General features: G+C 37.0%; 2 protein-coding genes across 4 annotated transcripts in view; both read right to left on the reverse strand.

Annotated features, from left to right (window-relative positions):
• LOC134660916 (Krueppel-like factor luna) overlaps positions 1 to 20,149 on the reverse strand; it is a 91,109-nt gene that overhangs the window by 70,234 nt on the left and 726 nt on the right. The gene's annotated exons all lie outside the window — the stretch shown is intronic.
• Positions 11,382 to 12,174, reverse strand: LOC134661565 (uncharacterized). Its single transcript, XM_063517693.1, has 2 exons — positions 12,072 to 12,174; positions 11,382 to 11,792 (listed from the first exon to the last, which is right to left on the reverse strand). The coding sequence occupies exon 2, from the start codon at positions 11,781 to 11,783 to the stop codon at positions 11,385 to 11,387; it is 399 nt and encodes a 132-aa protein (XP_063373763.1). The 5' UTR covers positions 11,784 to 11,792; positions 12,072 to 12,174; the 3' UTR covers positions 11,382 to 11,384.

The following is a 20,149-nucleotide window of genomic DNA, read 5'->3' on the forward strand; positions in this document are numbered from 1 at the left end:
CATGCGCTTGGACATGCGAAATGCAACTTTATGGTAAAGGCAAAGGGTTATAACGTTCCCAGGTTTGTGGTGGTTTATGGATGAGAGCTGCTAAATGTAAGAATGCAAGTAAAAATGGGAATATTGAAGCACATTGGCGTAAGAGAGGTGCTAGAAACGCTAGAAACGAGCTCTGGCAAAATGTGTTTATTAACTCATTCACTGCGACCCGCTAGGCGGGTTCTCTGTTCGTAGGCGCTTTTCGCTACATACGGGTTTTCCTATGTTCTAATCGGCTACGCTCGTAGCGCGTGGCTCGCGCTGGCACTGAGTGCAGTTGGCTCATAGAACTGAGTTTTTGAAAACTTTACAATAATTTATGTACCTAACAATCTTGAGGCTTTTCTCTAGGAACTTAAGGATTCGGATTCTAATCCTGAGTTCAACTTTTGCTCCATAAAAAAAATTACGATTTTTTTTTCCTCTCAAGTTTGATGAACTGATGAAAGACATCTGTGTGTGCCAAAATCGTTCGTAAATTCTTGTTTACCGCCCTTAAAACACAATGTACTAATCTGTATGGACTGATTCAGAAATACTAGGCGTATACCTGCATGTATATTCCCGCGATATTTCCGATACTATTTCAAACAGTCTAACGTACTATAATCATACAGAGCTATGAATACGAGGCATTCCACCGAATGCACTCTCTAGTGGGTCCAGAAGAGCTCAACTCCCAAGTGCTTCATATTTTAGAACGTAAGATAAAAGCAATAGAGAATAAAATTGAAGGGATGTTTACAAAAACAACATAACTGACTACACTGGTTGACACCTGAAACGATTAACAATGTTCTTAAAAAAGTGTCAACCGCTCTAAGCAGTTATGTTGTTTTTGTAAACATCCCTTCAATTGTTTGGATTGAGTCACAAAAGGTTAAGAGGCCAATTCGAGTTTTAGTTATTCGATCTGTGTCCGATATGATCATGATCTGTCAGTGTCAAAAGTGACATTTGTTCAACCAAAAACGTATTTTAATACTGACAGATCGAATAACTAAAACTCAGTATTTATTGTGTAAGTACTGCTCTTCCAAGAGTTCCAAGTGCTCATCAAGACGCGTCGGTTGACCAAACCAGCGTGTGCCTGTGTTGCACCAAATCTGAGTTCCACTAGGTACAGCCAGGGTTCAGCATCACCTCAATTCTATGTATACTAAAACCTTCCCCAGAATGTAACAAACACTTCTTTGAAAACCGCATCAAAATTGGTTCAGCCAAACGCGAGATAATCGCGGACTAACATACATTCATACTTACAAACATAAGACTCAAACTGAGAACCTACTTTTTTTTTAAACAGTCGCGAACGCTCGTCAGGCTATCGAATGAAATTTACACTAGGGGTATGTCCGTAATGTCCGTATCGATATTTATGACGTGACGTAGGTCCACGGTTACCCGCATAGAGATGATTAACAAACACTTGTCCTTTAACTGATACGTATATCAAATATTCTCCATTATAAATACTTGATCATAAAATCAAATTAACCCTCTACTTTTCTGAATTAATTATATCAGGAGCCACGCGTGAATCGATCTAAAACCAACCTTATTACATATGAGATAAGATTTAAATTGGCTCGTCTCGATCTAAAGCCTCTAAAGGGCTCAGTGTAAGTAGCTCTCACAACGAGAATGGTCTAAGTATCAACATCATCAATGGAATACTAACTTTAAAAACATAATAATAAAGTTCAATTTCTGTTGAGATAATATTGAAGAAGGCGGTTTTAATACAGGCTAACTCAAAAATTCCAATGGTATTTTTTATGTTTTCCCCAACTTTGATAAGTTTTTTTTTCTTTTGATCGTTTACTATGTTTAGACGTGTGACATATGGGGGAACGTAGAATGTTGACAATTATAGCTCGAATTTGGAGGGTTTTTGGAATTAGTTTGAGGCCCGAGGAACAGCATAGGATAGTTTTTATCAATCGTCATCATTATCCCACGTAGATGAAGTTTGAAGTCGCTTTAAATTACTGGTCAAAAATATCCTTAAACAACCAATAAACAGCGTTTTTTTCTTATCGAACCGCACCGGCATTCGGTTCGACGGTGTGTTGACGATTTTATTTTAAGATTTAGCTAGATAAATCCTCAATAATTCCTTACTAACGTAATTAATGGACACCCCCTAACGCTACGTCCAGACGAGGGTCTCAATGGCAGAAATATTAAAAATAAAACAACGTGCGCCTGCGCCGTCCATTTTCGGCAACGGACAGGTATTATTCGCGATGTATAGAAATGACTTCATAACTCTTACGCGAACAGGTTTGACAGGTTTGCAAACTGATATTTTTAAAGTTCCTTAGAAGCGTGCGTTTAACCCTTAGAGGATATAACCAAACGGAGTAGCCAATAACAGGCGTTCCCTGTCGAAAATAGGCGGCCAATGGTCATACACAATGTATGGACTGACTGATGTTTAACTGACTTGGCTATTTTTACGTTACGCATACATTTGACGTGCCCCTCCCCCGCAAAAATCGGCAGACTGTTTTGTACAGAAAATTACAGACAAGGCGTCTCCGTTTGGTCATATCCTCTAAGGTTTAACCCTTCGACCGCCAAACTTCTGACGCTCGCGGCTACAGCCAAAGTAGTTTTTATTAAATTAGAATAGAAAGAAAACATATAAAACATTCGCATATGCATATTACCGCTAATTGACATCTACTGTCGCTGTTCTGCAAGGGCCTTACCTGTAAAAAAAATTAAAGTAAGAATCGTTTTATTTATTTATTTAAAATAACGTTGCGCGCACAAGTTTTTTGCAGAAATCGCGAAGCGCTTAGTTGACGTAACTGGTGACAAAAAGCTGGCGGCTTCCTCGCACAACGGCATTGCGATACAGCGAGAAAATGCCGCCAGCATTCTTGGTACAATGCCTTGGGCCTATTTTAGATTTGAGCTAAGTAATTAGTTAATTTAGTTTAGTAGTAAATGTAAATCAATACCTAGGTAATATATCAGATATTGTATAAATAACGTTTAAATAAACTGTACAAGAAAGTACAAATGGCGGACTTAATCCCAGTAGGCATTCTCTACCAGTCAGTAAATTTTAATGGAGACGAAGTTACATATATAGTTTAGTTAAACTATAGAAGTTATATAGTTTTCATTAAACAAAAACTGTTGGAGCAAAATTACCCAGTTGGGAGCAAACTTACATAAGCACATTGTAGGTATTTACTTCACCTACAATCAGCAGCAGAAGTTGCTAAACGGGCCAGGTGTTCAAAATGATCTTGACACGACTTTATTGTAATAGAATAAGAGTGCAAGGTAATTTTGAACACCTCGCCCGCTTAGCGACTGACTGTACAATGCTATTTTTGAAGTTCCTGTAAGATAACAACAGAATTCAAAGGATACAATTCATACAATAAATATAATCATTACATAACCGATGTGAACTAACTGGATGAGATCCAATGTCACGCATAATAGACCCCGGAGGTCAAATTAAGTGGATATATTCTGAGGTCTGGGACACAAATTATTACTTCCATTCATCCTTAGATCCTTGGGCTCATCGATTTTAAGACTGAGTAAAACATGATATATTACATAGATAGAAACACAGAATATAGTTCGTTTTTTTAGCATTAGATAAAGACTACGCGATCTAGACGTGTCTATTAAATGAAAAACGCTTTTAAAAATCAGTAATTATTTTAAACTATTAATTATTTACTTTATTTATTTTATTTTATTTATTGAGAAACAAACGGTCATATACAAAAATCTGTACATAAATAGTTAACTCCCACAAGACCTACAGTTTCCTTAAATTGTAACTGTGCTAAATAGGTACTATATAATATAAGTGCACATACATTTACACTACAAGTATAACTTTAACAAAAAATATTTGAGAAGTTACACATTATGTCCGCATTGTGCATTGTGTATGTGTGTGTTGTGTGTATTACCGCTTCGTCACATGGGCGTAAGGTGAAATATGTATTCACTATTCATTATTTTTTATTATAAAATAGTTCTTGTAATAATGAAACGGCCAAGCCACATATTTTGCCTAAGGTGTAGAGTCTGTGAAGGTAGGGCCTGTAGAGTTAGAAGCTTGGCTCTACAAGATATCTGATAACTTTTTGTCAGTGCGAGCCTTATGGTTTCGTCTTGGCAACATTTTACATGAAAATGTTTTTGGTGGGATTTCACATGTTTTTGTAAGTTGCTTATGACAATATTCTGATTTAAAGGGTTGCGGGTGATTTACTATTAAAAATCCTGAAATACGTACCTGGGGGGCATCTTTTATATACAATCTGCTTTTTACTGATTCCCCATACAAACTTCAACCCCCTTTTTCCCCTAACGCCTTTTCCACCCCTTTTCACCATTACGGGGTGATTTTGGGGTTGAAACTATTTTATATCCTTTTCCATAACAATAACTATCTACATACCAAATTTCAACTAAATCGGTTCTGCGGTTATCGATTTCCCATACAAAATTCCACCCCCTTATTCACCCCCATAGGGGCTAATAATTTCAAGTTTTTGAATTTTTTTGTTGTTTGTGGACTAATACTATCTCACATACCAAATTTCAGCTTCCTAGGACTTCAGGAAGTACCCTAGAGGTTTTGATGATCAACAGTGAGTGAATGAGTCAGTGACGAAATCGGGGTTTTTTAGACATTAATAAAATCCAAAGTATAAGAGCTATGCAACTGAAATTTTTTATGCTTAATAAGTCCACTATTGACATCATATCCCGAGAGTTTTGTTTATCTGGTATAATCCAAACCCAAGTTAAGAGGGTTCAAAAAAAACGACGAAGCGCTTCGAGAAAAGGTAGGTAGTGCCCTTGCGCTTCGCTTTGCTCGTCTTGGCGGGGGCACTACCGTGCCCCCAGATAGAGAACAATTCCTTTCTGCGACACTGACGTATACGGACACGAAGGACCTTGAGATAAACCATTTCAAGTAAGGAAGGGATTTCTAATTTTGAATTTAGTATTTTGTATAGTAAAACAGTATCTGCACAATCACGCCGGTTGCTGAGTGACTGGAATTTATGGCGCTGTAAAGAGTCGGCGTAATTAATATACTTATTACCGGTTCTAAAATCAAGTGACTTTATAAATTTCTTTTGGAGCTTTTCAATTCTATCAATATTTATAGAATGAAAAGGCTTCCAAACGGCACATGCAAATTCAAGACGGCTACGGACATAGCTGTTGTATAGTATTTTATAAGTTAATGCGTTTTTGAATGGTTTTCCTACACGTAAAATAAACCCTAACTGTTTAAAAGACTTTTTTAATATGTTTTCTATATGAGGGATGAATGACAATTTAGCATCCATTGTTACACCAAGGTCTCTGATTTCAGTTACTCTGTTTAAAACTTCATCGCAGAGTGTATAACAATAATCTATATTTTTCTTTTTTCTTGAGAAAGTTATTATACTACATTTATCATTATTCAGGAAAATATTATTATCGAAGCAGTATCTTTCAAGATTTAGTAAATCCTGTTGCAAAAGGTCACAGTCGGAAGTATTTTTGATTATTCTAAATATTTTAGTATCATCAGCATAAAGTAATACGTTCGAGAATTTTACATAGTCTGTGATATCGTTTATATATAACATAAAAAGTAATGGGCCCAAATGAGAGCCCTGTGGTACTCCGGAGGTTATAGGTTTGTATTGTGATGTGTATCCGGATAAAACAACAGCCTGAGTCCTATTTTCCACATAGGATTTTATCCAACGAAATAGATTATGACTAAACTATAAATAAACTTAAACTACAAATAAAAAAGCGGCCAAGTGCGAGTCGGACTCGCCCATGAAGGGTTCCGTATTTAGGCGATTTATGACGTATAAAAAAAAAAACTACTTACTAGATCTCGTTCAAACCAATTTTCGGTGGAAGTTTACATGGTAATGTACATCATATATTTTTTTTAGTTTTATCATTCTCTTATTTTAGAAGTTACGGGGGGGGGGGACACATTTTACCACTTTGGAAGTGTCTCTCGCGCAAACTATTCAGTTTAGAAAAAAATGATATTAGAAACCTCAATATCATTTTTGAAGACCTATCCATAGATACCCCACACGTATGGGTTTGATGAAAAAAAAAATTTTGAGTTTCAGTTCGAAGTATGGGGAACCCCAAAAATTTATTGTTTTTTTTTCTATTTTTGTGTGAAAATCTTAATGCGGTTCACAGAATACATCTACTTACCAAGTTTCAACAGTATAGTTCTTATAGTTTCGGAAAAAAGTGGCTGTGACATACGGACGGACAGACAGACGGACAGACAGACAGACATGACGAATCTATAAGGGTTCCGTTTTTTGCCATTTGGCTACGGAACCCTAAAAATTTGCCCTAAATCGCCGTGATTTATTTACATATGACACGTGATTAATACCCTTCCACTATGTAATAAGCTGCATTTTTGATGCCTAAATAAATCATTTTTCATATTTGCCGTGACTTTTCAAAAGTGTTTTTCAATGAAAAGACACGTCAAGATTATTTACTTTTTTTCTAATGCTAAAAAAACGAACTAATAGAACATCACTCTGCTGCATAGAAAAATAAAAACTTTTTACAAAAAGCCTGGTGACAGACGGACGGACGGACGGACAGCGGAGTCTTAGTAATAGGGTCCCGTTTTTACCCTTTGGGTACGGAACCCTAAAAACCGACTTCAAAAAGGATGAAATAAAATATTATCCTTTTTGAAGTCTATGCGCTACCAACTGATATGTTTGAAGTCGGTGCCAAGCCAAGAAGTAACAATACCAGTCAAAAATGGGATTTATAGCCATAAAAGCTGATTATTTTTGACTGGTATTGTTACTACTTGGCTTGGCACCGACTTCAAACATATCAGTTGGTAACGCATAGATTTAAAAAAGGATAATATTTTATTTCATCCTTTTTTAAGTCGGTTTTTTTTTGTAAAATGTTTTTATTTTTCCATTTTTAGGGTTCCGTAGCCAAATGGCAAAAAACGGAACCCTTATAGATTCGTCATGTCTGTCTGTCTGTCTGTCTGTCTGTCCGTCTGTCCGTCTGTCCGTCTGTCCGTCTGTCCGTCTGTCTGTCCGTCCGTATGTCACAGCCACTTTTCTCCGAAACTATAAGAACTATACTGTTGAAACTTGGTAAGTAGATGTATTCTGTGAACCGCATTAAGATTTTCAGACAAAAATAGAAAAAAAACAATAAATTTTTGGGGTTTCCCATACTTCGAACTGAAACTCAACATTTTTTTTTTTCATCAAACCCATACGTGTGGGGTATCTATGGATAGGTCTTCAAAAATGATATTGAGGTTTCTAATATCATTTTTTTCTAAACTGAATAGTTTGCGCGAGATACACTTCCAAAGTGGTAAAATGTGTGTCCCCCCCCCTGTAACTTCTAAAATAAGAGAATGATAAAACTAAAAAAAATATATGATGTACATTACCATGTAAACTTCCACCAAAAATTGGTTTGAACGAGATCTAGCAAGTAGTTTTTTTTTTAATACGTCATAAATCGCCTAAATACGGAACCCTTCATGGGCGAGTCAGACTCGCACTTGGCCGCTTTTTAGTTTTAACGCATTTTTAAGAGCGCGACACATGAATGAAAAAAATCGAACTACTCTGTAAAAAGTTATGCGTGGTCATACGTTACAATCGGTGAGTGAAAAATCAATCACCCCTATTTTCCTACATAAAAATACAAAATACCCATAACTCAGCAACAAAATGTCTGTGCTCATCGCACAAATAAATGCCCATACAGGGATTCGAACCCAAGGCCATCGGCTTCATTCATAGTAGGCAGACCGGTCGTCAAATACCTAACGTGTTTGTGTTCTAGGTTAAGTCAAAGTATCACTATACTTTACAAAGAATACCCACTTGCACCATCCCACTAACCCGGGGTTACTGGTAACCATGGTAACTCCAGGTTTAACCGGTTAACCCCGGGTTTTTGGGAAGGTGCAACTGGCGCTCAGACTAAAAAGTGGCCGGTTGATCTAGTGGTCGGGGACATTAGCCGCGTAAGTTGACGACGCCGGTTCGATTCCGGTCTTCGCCACCGGTGGACTTGGTCATTTTTTAGGGTTCCGTACCCAAAGGGTAAAAACGGGACCCTATTACTAAGACTCCGCTGTCCGTCCGTCCGTCCGTCTGTCACCAGGCTGTATCTCACGAACCGTGATAGCTAGACAGTTGAAATTTTCACAGATGATGTATTTCTATTGCCGCTATAACAACAAAAACTAAAAACAGAATAAAATAAAGATTTAAGTGGGGCTCCCATACAACAAACGTGATTTTTGACCGAAGTTGAGCAACGTCGGGCGGGGTCAGGACTTGGATGGGTGACCGTTTTTTTGCTTGTTTTTTTTGCTTGTTTTGCTCTATTTTTTGTTGCTGGTGCGGAACCTTCCGTGCGCGAGTCCGATTCGCACTTGGCCGGTTTTTTTTAAAGTAGTGTGACTGCTTAAAAACGCAAATCAAAAATGTTTTAATAAAATAATCTGATTAGTTCCGTAAATGTAACACTAAATTCATGAATTAAAAATAAAAAAAAACGTTAAAAAAAACTTTTTATTCATAGACGAATATCAACGTCTGGCCGGCAGGGCCTTAAACCTGCCCAAGGTCACCCGGTCAATGCCGAGTTATGACGAAATCGTAACGACTATTATTCGAAATTCGAATGTCTACCACGTATATAGCGTGGGAAGTGGGTAAGGTGCCCAAATTTTTAAGTCACGGAGACCAATTTTGAACGTAGGTACACTTTGACATCAAAATGATATCTAAACGGCGCGCTCTTTCTTTCTTCCGTGTATCTAAATGATCGGGCCAATGGGGTTGGTCGGTCGAAGCATTTAACAGATGCCCATCATAGCTTGCCCTGTCAATCCCTAGAATTGTGTAATTTTTTTTGTTTTTTAATGCCCCGGATGCCAGCCCTTTAAGCCAATCTTATAGAAAAGGGGCAAGCTATGATGGCGCCATCTATGCAAACCTTTGACAGTTGCCAACCCCATTCAAACGTGTACCTGAAATCAAACCGATATTTCTATGCTATTGAAATCATATCAGTTAGCTGTCATTTCCATCCCGATATCCCGATTTCTCATGAATGACCAAGTCTTACCAACTCCATAGAATATTCGGCAAAGTGGCGGAATAGGCCGAATACTGAATAGTTGCCGAACATTCGTGGGGTCTCTAATTAAAATTGTAGCCCGTCTATCCCAGTAGAAGATACAGACGGTACAGATTTGTAGTTTCATCTATTTCGGGTATTGTAAATATAGACGTGCTATCAGACTTGGATGAACTATGGTCGAATATTTTAATCAAATCTGATGTTTGAAATGGGTTGAAATAACGTAAAAGTGGGCCTAACAAATTTTAAAGGCGGCACTGTATTCCCATTTGTCCTCGCCCCACGTTTCCGCCGCCATACCTGAGGACAAATGGGAATGATTTATATGAATGCATCTGGGAATAGACGATTTTTTTCCGGAGACAAATGGGAATACACCATTTAGGTACTCACCTATAAAATTCTAGCGATGTGGTATCATTATAACACTGCTTTTTAGGGTTCCGTAGCCAAATGGCAAAAAACGGAACCCTTATAGATTCGTCATGTCTGTCTGTCTGTCCGTCTGTCTGTCCGTCTGTCTGTCCGTCTGTCTGTCCGTCTGTCTGTCCGTCTGTCTGTCCGTCCGTATGTCACAGCCACTTTTCTCCGAAACTATAAGAACTATACTGTTGAAACTTGGTAAGTAGATGTATTCACACAAAAATAGAAATAAAACAATAAATTTTTGGGGTTCCCCATACTTCGAACTGAAACTCAAAAATTTTTTTTTCATCAAACCCATACGTGTGGGGTATCTATGGATAGGTATTCAAAAATTATATTGAGGTTTCTAATATCATTTTTTTCTAAACTGAATAGTTTGCGCGAGAGACACTTCCAAAGTGGTAAAATGTGTGTCCCCCCCCCCCCTGTAACTTCTAAAATAAGAGAATGATAAAACTAAAAAAAATATATGATGTACATTACCATGTAAACTTCCACCGAAAATTGGTTTGAACGAGATCTAGTAAGTAGATTTTTTTTATACGTCATAAATCGCCTAAATACGGAACCCTTCATGGGCGAGTCCGACTCGCACTTGGCCGCTTTTTTATGATTTTGAGTTGTGTAGAATTTCGTGTTAATAAAGACATTTTCTTTATTTTTCCCTTAGCGCCCTCTATACTGATTAATTAGCATTTTTAACCAATTTTTAACCAAAATAAGTAATCCGACAGTCGTTTTCTGTATCGATTTTACGCGATTATTTTCTAAAGTCAATAAAAACTTCACTTATTTAGTAAGCAGAAGATACGTAAAGATTATCATAGTATTATGTTTATTTAACATATTGAACAGGTTTATGTTAATTTCCCAAACACGTTTTGAAACCTTGACAATCGTTGACGCATAGGAAAAGTAATGTTCAAGTTTCGTCAATCTCGAGAAGTTTTCAACCAGTGAGACAGGATAATTTTTTTGACGAGGCCAATTCGAACGTACCCTGTCATCAGAATGATATCTGTACATAGATAGTAGGACCCTAATAGATGTGGTATACGCGTGCCTCCGTGAGGGATAAAACATAGGTAACGCGACACTATGATTGGTCGAATTTATTTGTTGCCCACCATAATCCATATGGAGAATTAAAAAAAATGTGAGACTGTGACAAGGACCAACAATAATAGCGCTTTCACTGCTACTCCTACTGTAAGATACATAAGACTATCCCGTTCGGTCATTGCCCCCCACCCCTCATGCCTGATCCAGTTAAAATACTAGATTCATGGAATGATGTCATTAGAATGACATAATTTATCTGTCATTCTGATGTCAGTGTTCGAATTGGGCTGTGCTCAGCTGTGATACTGTGAGAAATCAAACAAAACACCTTTTCGCATAAAAACGGTCATGAAAACAAGTACAGTATATATTAAAATTCGACGTACGTACGTTACGTAGACACAAATGCATGGCCTCTTTCTAAATGAATTCCATTTATTATAATATGTCCATGCAATTTTGCAGCTCGCTGTTCATGTTAAACTACTTATAAACCACCAGAAAAACGTTCATATAAAATATTATAAGTCAGCGTTTAGATTGAGGGTTCGGATAATCGGTTACGTGTTTGGGTGGCTGCCGTTCGTCAACCCAACGGAGCGGCAGCTGACGTACACGAGGATTTATTACTTAACATCGCCACCTTACGATGTCACATAAAACAACTAAGATTCCAAAACGCTATAATGCCCCGCGTCTAAATACCCGGAGAACAGCAAATGCTTCTCAACAGGGCCGTGTCCATAATCTATAGTCCTGCCGCACCCGTTCCTGTGCACTTTGAACGTGTAGTCTCTATATATCTCGCTGGCTGAGTGTAACTCGACGTGGCCTGCGTACTCGCCGTCCCTGGCCATCAGACGGTAGTAGTCTTCGGCGGTCTGTAACCCGCAGCCGTACGAACGGTCTCCTATTATGAAGTCTTTGTATCTGTGCCAGTTTTTGCAGACGGTGTCTATGACCTTCATGCGGACTTCTCTGTGTCGCTCTTGGTTGTGGTAGACGCAGTAGGCAATCGAGCGGAAGAGACAGTTGCCATCGCCGCGGATTGAGACGATACGCATTTTATATTCCTATAAGAAGGGATATAGCGTCAGACCATACTTTAATCAAATATATATATTTACACTAGACACATTCGTACGTTTCCGTGAAAATACAATGGCAAATGATTATGCACTAACTACATCTGTATATACTTGCTCTTTAAATAAATATCGCAATAAATATTGATCGTGCAATATTCGTTTAAGTTAATTCAAGTATGAAGGTTAAACATGTCACTAGTTACGACTACAACTTTTTTCACAAACCTCAGTCAAAAATTAGAAAGCTGTCAAAATATGTATTACCTTTTCGACCGAAATTATCTAGATTTATCGTCACTTTTATCAGTTAACATAACTTAATCCTTGCCTTAAAATAGCTTGAAACTTCATAATTCACAAATATTTACAATATTCCATACGAGAATTTACCAATATTACTTTTCGCATTGTTAGTTACTCAGATATGTCAGTGGTTGCGTCATTAATGTCAATGTCTAGGACAACTGTCATTTAATCATCGCCTCAATGGCTGTGATGAGCTGATGTCTTTTGGGAGTCATTCTCATTTTTGAATGATAAGTTCATCATGATTTTCTGTTATAATTGGATATTCACAAGTGCCTTTTATAGTTATATAATGGGATTCATCGTGAGTGCTTTCGAGTGACTTCGTGGAAAACAGATATGATTTCATTTCAATAAAGATGTGTATCGGTAAGACCCAAGTTTTGTGGATTTTAAAAATACGAGTTTATAGTAAAGAATACTAGAATCTGATCACGAATTATTCTCAAGTTTATAAAGTAGAAGAAAGTTAGTTAGGTAGATATTTGAAAAGTATGTGCACGTGAAATATGGACCTCAATCGAAAGTTTCTATCACTACACCTTATAAACCCCCCGCCGCGTCTGTCTGTATGATCGCGATAAACTCTAAAACTAGGTACTGAACGGATTTTCATGCGGTTTTCACCTATCGATAGAGTGATTCTTGAGGAAGGTGTAGGTGAATAATTTGTTAAGGTTTCGTGTAACCCGTGCGAAGCCGGGGCGAGTCGCTAGTGTATAATATAACGGGAAACATAAATTTCATATCGATGAATCACACCTAATACTAAGAAATTATGAAATCAGCTGATTTCATTTTACGGTGTAGTAAAATACCTAACGGGTACTTAATGATAACAGCTCATTGTATTTGTTTGCGATAATTATATTATTGTGCGAAAAATGAATTGAGACTTTATCTATGAATGCATAAAGCTCACAATCAAGTAATGGACAATTGGATGCTAAGTACATATTACATTAAGTATCAAATATGTACCTAATATATTATTTTGATAAAGTATCTTATATTATTATGTAAGACGCGAATTATTATCAAGGATTTTAAAGCTAAATTAAACAATATGTCTGTATGTCTGGAAGGAATGTAGACTTCATAGACTTCATAGTTAACATAAAGATATTATAGGTACAGTCAGGAGTAAAAATATGGGTGCATACTCGTAAATCAGCGTGCTTATGTCAGCGAATTACGAACTAAGGGACATATTCGTCCCATTCGTTTTTCGTCAAGTTCTTAAATTAGTCCTATTCTGCTTTCGTCACGCATTCTACATTGAAAGCCACCGACGATTGTGACGAATGTAGAATGGGTGACGAAAGCAGAGTAGGACTAATTTAAAAACTTGCCGAAAAACGAATGGGACGACCCAAGACGATACCGTATATCTTTAGATGGCGCCATACCTTTGGCCTATGCTCGTGTTGATGGCAACGCTTGACATTTAACAAATTTAACACATATCAGTGAAAGAACAAGGATCAAAGTCAAACGTTCTAGACGTTTTAATCTTCTGTCGTAAGATGGCAGTAAATTTACTGTGGCTAGGTATATAATTTACCATGACAGTAACTCTCTACCCATATAATAATATACACTATTCTCTTTGGTGTAAATGTAGTATGACACAGCCTATCCGTTTCCTAGTATAGGTACAGTCGGCAGCAATTGTTGCTAAGCGGGCGAGGTGTTCAAAAAGATCTTGACGTGATTTTATTGTTAAAAGAATAAGAGCGCGTCAAGGTAATTTTGAACACCTCGCCCGCTTAGCTTACTATTGCTGCTGACTGTACATAGGACACCTTTTATCCTATTAAGGATGAAACGGGCTCGCGATCCTGACTAGAAATAACACAAAAGTGGCAAAAAAGGTCACAATATATGTATAAAAATGGCAAAAAATACCAGAAACGCTCTGATGCTCCGTACCTATACCTACTCGTAAGTGGCCATTCTGTATAACCTAAATTACTTACTATAATTTTATGTTCCTGCATAAAACATTGAAGCGATTCCAGAAGGACACGTCTCCATCCATAGCTCTTTATACCATTTTAGGACGTACGTCTTTAACTATACAGTGTAAAATCGCGTACAAGGAACTATCGGGCCAATTCGAACAATGCTTATGCGATACGATACCGATCTCAGAGTTAAAGTCACTTTGGACCCTGACAGATGGGTATCGTATCGTCGTGACATCTTCTAAGCATTGTTCGAATTGGGTCGTATGAGTCTTGCTTGGTGATTCACCGTGACTAGGTCAAGTAAACTTCGACCTTACTCCGATAACCTACGGTCTTAATCGGAGTAAACAAACCCAGTAAACACACAATATCAACTTTAAGTTGAAGTGTTAAGGTTTCATTTAGAACGCAAGCTAAAAGTATTTATAATTAGTAGTGTGATTCATATTAAGGAGAATTAGTTGTTTGAAAACAATACAGTTTAATACAGTGGAACCTCGATAGCATGAATCTGAAGGAAAACGACAAAATAACCATTGACATATATCTCAGGACGGGCCTTACGGGCACTAAAAATGGTACTAGTTCAGCGGTGTCACTCACGAATTCGAGCCAATCGTGCAGTCTAACGCAACTAGTTGCGACCAATCGCGCCCGTGATGCGAACTCATCAACCAATCGTTGGTTACTTCGTCTTAATAAGGTTAAATATGGCCTTGAAGGGAAGGGAATAGCATTTTATTTCGTGCTTACGAGGATTTCGGCTCATCGAGGTTCGAGTTAAGGTGGAAGTTCGTGCCGCGACAGAGACAAGCGACCGAGACAGAAGACCACGACCGGAGGCCGCGACCACTTGACGGTAGGCAACATATAAGCGACAGTTCGCTAGCGAGACAAACAGGAGACAGAAACGCTCTGTCAACTCTGACGGTCGCGCGGTCTTCTGTCTAGGTCGCTTTGACTTTAGCGAGGTTCCACTGTATTAATATATTTGTTATGGAAAGCGATAACGGTAAAATAATGTGTTGTTAAGATTATACAAGGTGTTTTTGTTGAATTCTGATAACTTTAGTGTATCGTGTGAGCACGCCGAATGACATTCAAGATAAGCAATATGTGATGTCGAAAGAATATTGTTAGTGGCAAAAGGTATAAAATTCTTGGCCCCATTTTACTTTAAGTAACTTATTATTTTAATTGAAATTTTATCGACATCTGGTGATAAAAAATCGACAATAAAATAAAACTATGGCCTATGGCCATTTATTTACTTACTCAACAAAAATTATGTCAAAAAAAAATTATATGTATGTACCTATTTCATGCATGGTATGGAATAATTTATTTTAAAAACAGTCGACATTCCTATTTAATAATTATCATACTAATATTATTATTATTATCACGCAATTAAAGTAATGATCGTTTATTTGACAATTATTAGGCATATTACAATGCGTTATGAACGTCAAATAGCTACACCGGCTCTAACCCTACACCTGCCCGAGAAAATTTTAATCCCTCCTAAATTGGAGGAGGGTATCCCAATATGGGACCGGCAAGAAACTCGGCGGACTCCGAAACTTGGGTTTTAGGTACAGAAATAGTGTTCAAACATGTAGGCAAGTTTAACCTCGTTTAGCTAGTAATTTAATTCGGACGTCAGTATATAATTAAGTACACACGGAGCTTGCAGGCGAGACATTGTGACCTGATTAATTTATATAGGTTTCCTAGGTGTAGGAATATATAGGGATTATATAGTGCTATAGTAATTGGCCACTTAAATAAGGCTTAAATTTTTCTTTACATTGGACTTTATATGCACCCGGAATGCTACATACTAAATAGTCATGGTTTGCGACACTTACTTATATTATAAAGTTTTTTTTCCATTCCGTTACCTTTTTTTACACTAGTAATGACGGTAACGGAATGGATGGTATGAAATAAAACGTGTACAGATAATTTTGGTACACTTTTTGTCCTCTATCAAAATCAAAAGGGGTCGTGAAGCCAACTTCGTATTGAGACCAAATGCTAGTCGATTTTGTTACAGTTACAGTTTCTGACTAAAAAATACAGGGTAATTTTTGGACCGTTAGCCATATTGTGCGAGGTGATTAGGTAGGCTACACTGAACAACTTTTTCTATGGGACCAACTCCGAAATCACAAAATTTTTTTTGGCCGTTTCATACATTTTGGTCGAGTGGATGTCGACGTTTTCTAAGGGAAGGCCAATTTTTTTTTGGGATTTCGGGGTTGATCCCATAGAAAATGTTGTTCAGTATGACCTACCTAATCACCTCGCACAATATGGCTAGTTGGACCGTTAGCCATATTGTGCGGGGTGATTAGGTAGGCTACACTCAACAACTTTTTCTATGGGACCAACTCCGAAAGCACAAAAAAAATTTCGGCCGTTTCATACATTTTGGTCGAGTGGATGTCGACATTTTCTATGGGAAGGCCAAATTTTTTTTTGGGATTTCTGGGTTGGTCCCATAGAAAAAGTTGTTCAGTATGACCTACCTAATCTCGCACAATATGGCTAGCGGTCCAAAAATGACCGTGTATATAAACTTCTGTGATCTCATAAGTATGTTTTAATTAGCAAAATTCGACGGTTGTCCTAGGTCTTGCGTCATATTAACATGTCAAAATATCGCTAATATCATCAGCTATCATTAAATAAATATAAATAAATAGGTAAAGTGTATTCATCCTTACTTGTCCTATCATGTAAACAAACACTGCTCGAAGACATTATCACATTTTTCTCAATATTCATCACTTAAAATGTTGTTGTATACTTATAAGGATGAATACACTTTATATGGGGCTATCTTACAAATAAATAAATGCCCTTACCAGGATTCGAATCCGGGACCCCCGCTTCGTAGGCAGGGTCACTACCGGCTAGGAGGCCGTTACTTCATCATCATCATCAACAATCATTGTATTTACTTCTTGAATATTGCCTTAGTTCTACAAAATCATGACGAACATACAATTCCTTTCTCTATACACGTCATAGTTACAGGAAACTGTCCGATATATTATTAGATACCTACTTGTGTTTTCCTGTTTTGTGTCAATTCAGACAAAATAATAGTTATTGGAATATCATTTTGTCTTAGTGCAGTTACTTATAAAATAAAACCGTGGAAACAGATTATACTTGTAAATATATCCCGAATATATAGGACTCGAAACGTCGGGATGTATTTTATATTCATTATAAATAAATAAATATAAATAAATATTATAGGACATTCTTACACAGATTACGCGATATAATCTGAGCGTTCGACGTGTTGCCTCTCTGTCGCACTTGTAAATTCGTACGTAAGTGTGACAGGGAGGTAACACGTCGAACGTGGTTCGCGGTAGGCCCTCTGTTTCCATAGTTTTATTAGCCGCCATCTAGGCCGCAATGTATTGTATCTAGGTCTAGATATATTGGAGCGGCCAAAGTGCTCGCAAATATCTGAACAAGCTATTTTCAAGGCGCTACAGTGCTTGTTCAGACATTTTTGAGCACCTCGGCCGCTCCGATATATCTGTACGAACGAAACTAGGCCCGCAGTTGTCCAAACATTTTAAAACGTGGCTTATCCATAGATTAAACAATGTAAAGATAATGACTAGGCCAGTTAAAGTTAATTTGTACCAATTAGTGTGAGTCAGACATTTTGTATTTTTGAGAGTTCGCAGACAGCTGAAGATAGTACCTAATGGTTTGCCTATGTATTATTATTGGTTACATAAATACATTTATTGTTAATATATAGGTTATAGGTTCTTGTGGGCTTGGTTTCTGCAACTCTACGTCATATTAATTAGATACTTCATGGGTGACAATAATTCTGGCGCAGGTCAGGGCTCGGTGCATTATTGAATGTGTATTACTCACAAAAGGTTTTTTCTTATTTCTTCTCTTCATTTATTTTTGTAAACATAGATCATATACATATAGATCATCTGTTCTTATGCTAGCATGTATGTGTAACTAAGTTGGGCAAAAACTTTTTATAATTTATTGTATTTCTATAAGTGAGAACCTATAATTGGCTCTGTGATTCTATTGTAATTTCTGGATATATGTAGCGCTGTTGGTTTTCCATGTACTAAAAAAAATGCGCCTATTTTGCTTGAATGTGCATTATAATACATAGCTGTTTATTTATACCATAGAGTAATTTCTCTAAATAGGTCCATTGTTTGTCGTGGGTGGTAGGTACTATCACTAGAACCTCAAGCAAGACGTGATGGGTGTAAAAGTAAATATTGCATTGCCACCCAACTTAGGGGTCGTCCAGAAATCATGTGATCATATTTGGCTCAATTTGTCAATCAATATTTTTAAACTCATCTGTATAATGTCCCTATCTTAATAAGTGGTGTGGATATGAATTACAGTTCAGCTTTAGAACGGAGCCGTATAGGAATGCGACCTCCTGCCGACCTTGATGTCTGCCTAGAGACCTAAGTCTACCATTTGAGAATATGCTTAAGTATGTCTATGAGCTATTTTATTTAAAGTTGTCCCCTACACGTTTTTTTCAAATTTGGAATTTTTTATGTTATTTCTACTCAGAATCACGAGCTCTTATGATCCTAATAGGAGAAAAAAGTGTCCCAAAATGTCCATACATTTTTCGATCTTTCCATTCCGTGACCGCCGTACAAAGTCTATGAAAAATGGCAACGGAATGGAAATAAAAACCTTGGGACACTTTTTTTCTCCTATTACTATAGAAAGAGCTCGTGATTCAGAGTAGAAATAACATAGAAAACTACAGATTTACAGTTCATTTTTACACGGAGTAGCTGTTACATAAAATGATTGTCATAATTTTATGGAAGTTTTTATACCAACAAACTTAATTTTTGAAAAGTAACAGACAAATACATATAATATAGCCTATACGTAGCGTACGTAAAAACTAGCCAAGTAAAATCCTGATCTTTAATTACATTCCAAGTGAACTAGAACTTGGCACCAATATATATCTAGATCTCAATTATTTTTCCGGCGAAGTCACAAGTTGAACTTGGCTCTCATTTCACATTTATGTTTTTGGCTCTCATTTATGTTTTTGATGGGATAATTATCTCCTAGCGCTTAATACGAATATAATTTTACTGTTAAGCATCTTGGGACATTTTAATACCTATTTAAAGTTGTAGACGACCCTTTTTAGATTTGGGTATTTTTATGATAATTTCTACTCAGAATCAACGAGCTCTTTCGATCCTAATAGAAGAAAAATAGTCCCAAATACCTACAAATAAAAAAGTGTAGGTACAATTTGACATAAAATGGCCCCTTGGATCATGTATGGCGCCAAAAAATTTGATAAAAAGGACTGTCACACAAAAACTTCGGATACGTAGGTATTTTCAACAAAACCAGTATGTTTTTCACATCGCCCGGCATAAAAACCAGTTTAAAAGACTGATTTGTAACAATGTAAAATTGCTACCGTGCCATACTGTCATTGTGACTTGATTGGTTTAGCTATATGTATCCAGGTACATATACATACAAATGACTATAGCTACCATGACACATGCACGAAACGAGTCATCTCCCCGATAGCCGTGTAACGGAAGTTGTATAAAAACAACAACTTATTTCAAGACCAAAACAGGTAACATTTACAAAATAGACTCCAAATTTGGTCATTTGGGTGAAATAGAGGTCCATTGAATCCAAATAACAGATCAAAAAGAAAAGTTAAAAACAAAAACAATTGAACAACGTATTCCAAGACGAAAACGGGTAAGAAAGCTTTCTCAAGTTTTGGTAACGTAATGGAAATCTAATTATGAATTTGAAGCTGAAAGTTGAAACATCAAAATAACTACCAAAAAGTTTAACAAACTCTTCCGAAACAAAATCAGGCAATAATAAAAACTTAAAATTCGGTCTTTCTGAACCCGAATCAAAATATTGAACCGGGGATGTAACGCATTCAAAAACTAGGTCAAAGAGGCTTCGCTTTTGACAAATCGGGACAAAATGACATATCGTAACCTATGATCTTTTATAAAAGAT

Source organism: Cydia amplana, chromosome Z (assembly GCF_948474715.1).
Source record: "Cydia amplana chromosome Z, ilCydAmpl1.1, whole genome shotgun sequence".
NCBI lineage: Eukaryota > Metazoa > Arthropoda > Insecta > Lepidoptera > Tortricidae > Cydia > Cydia amplana.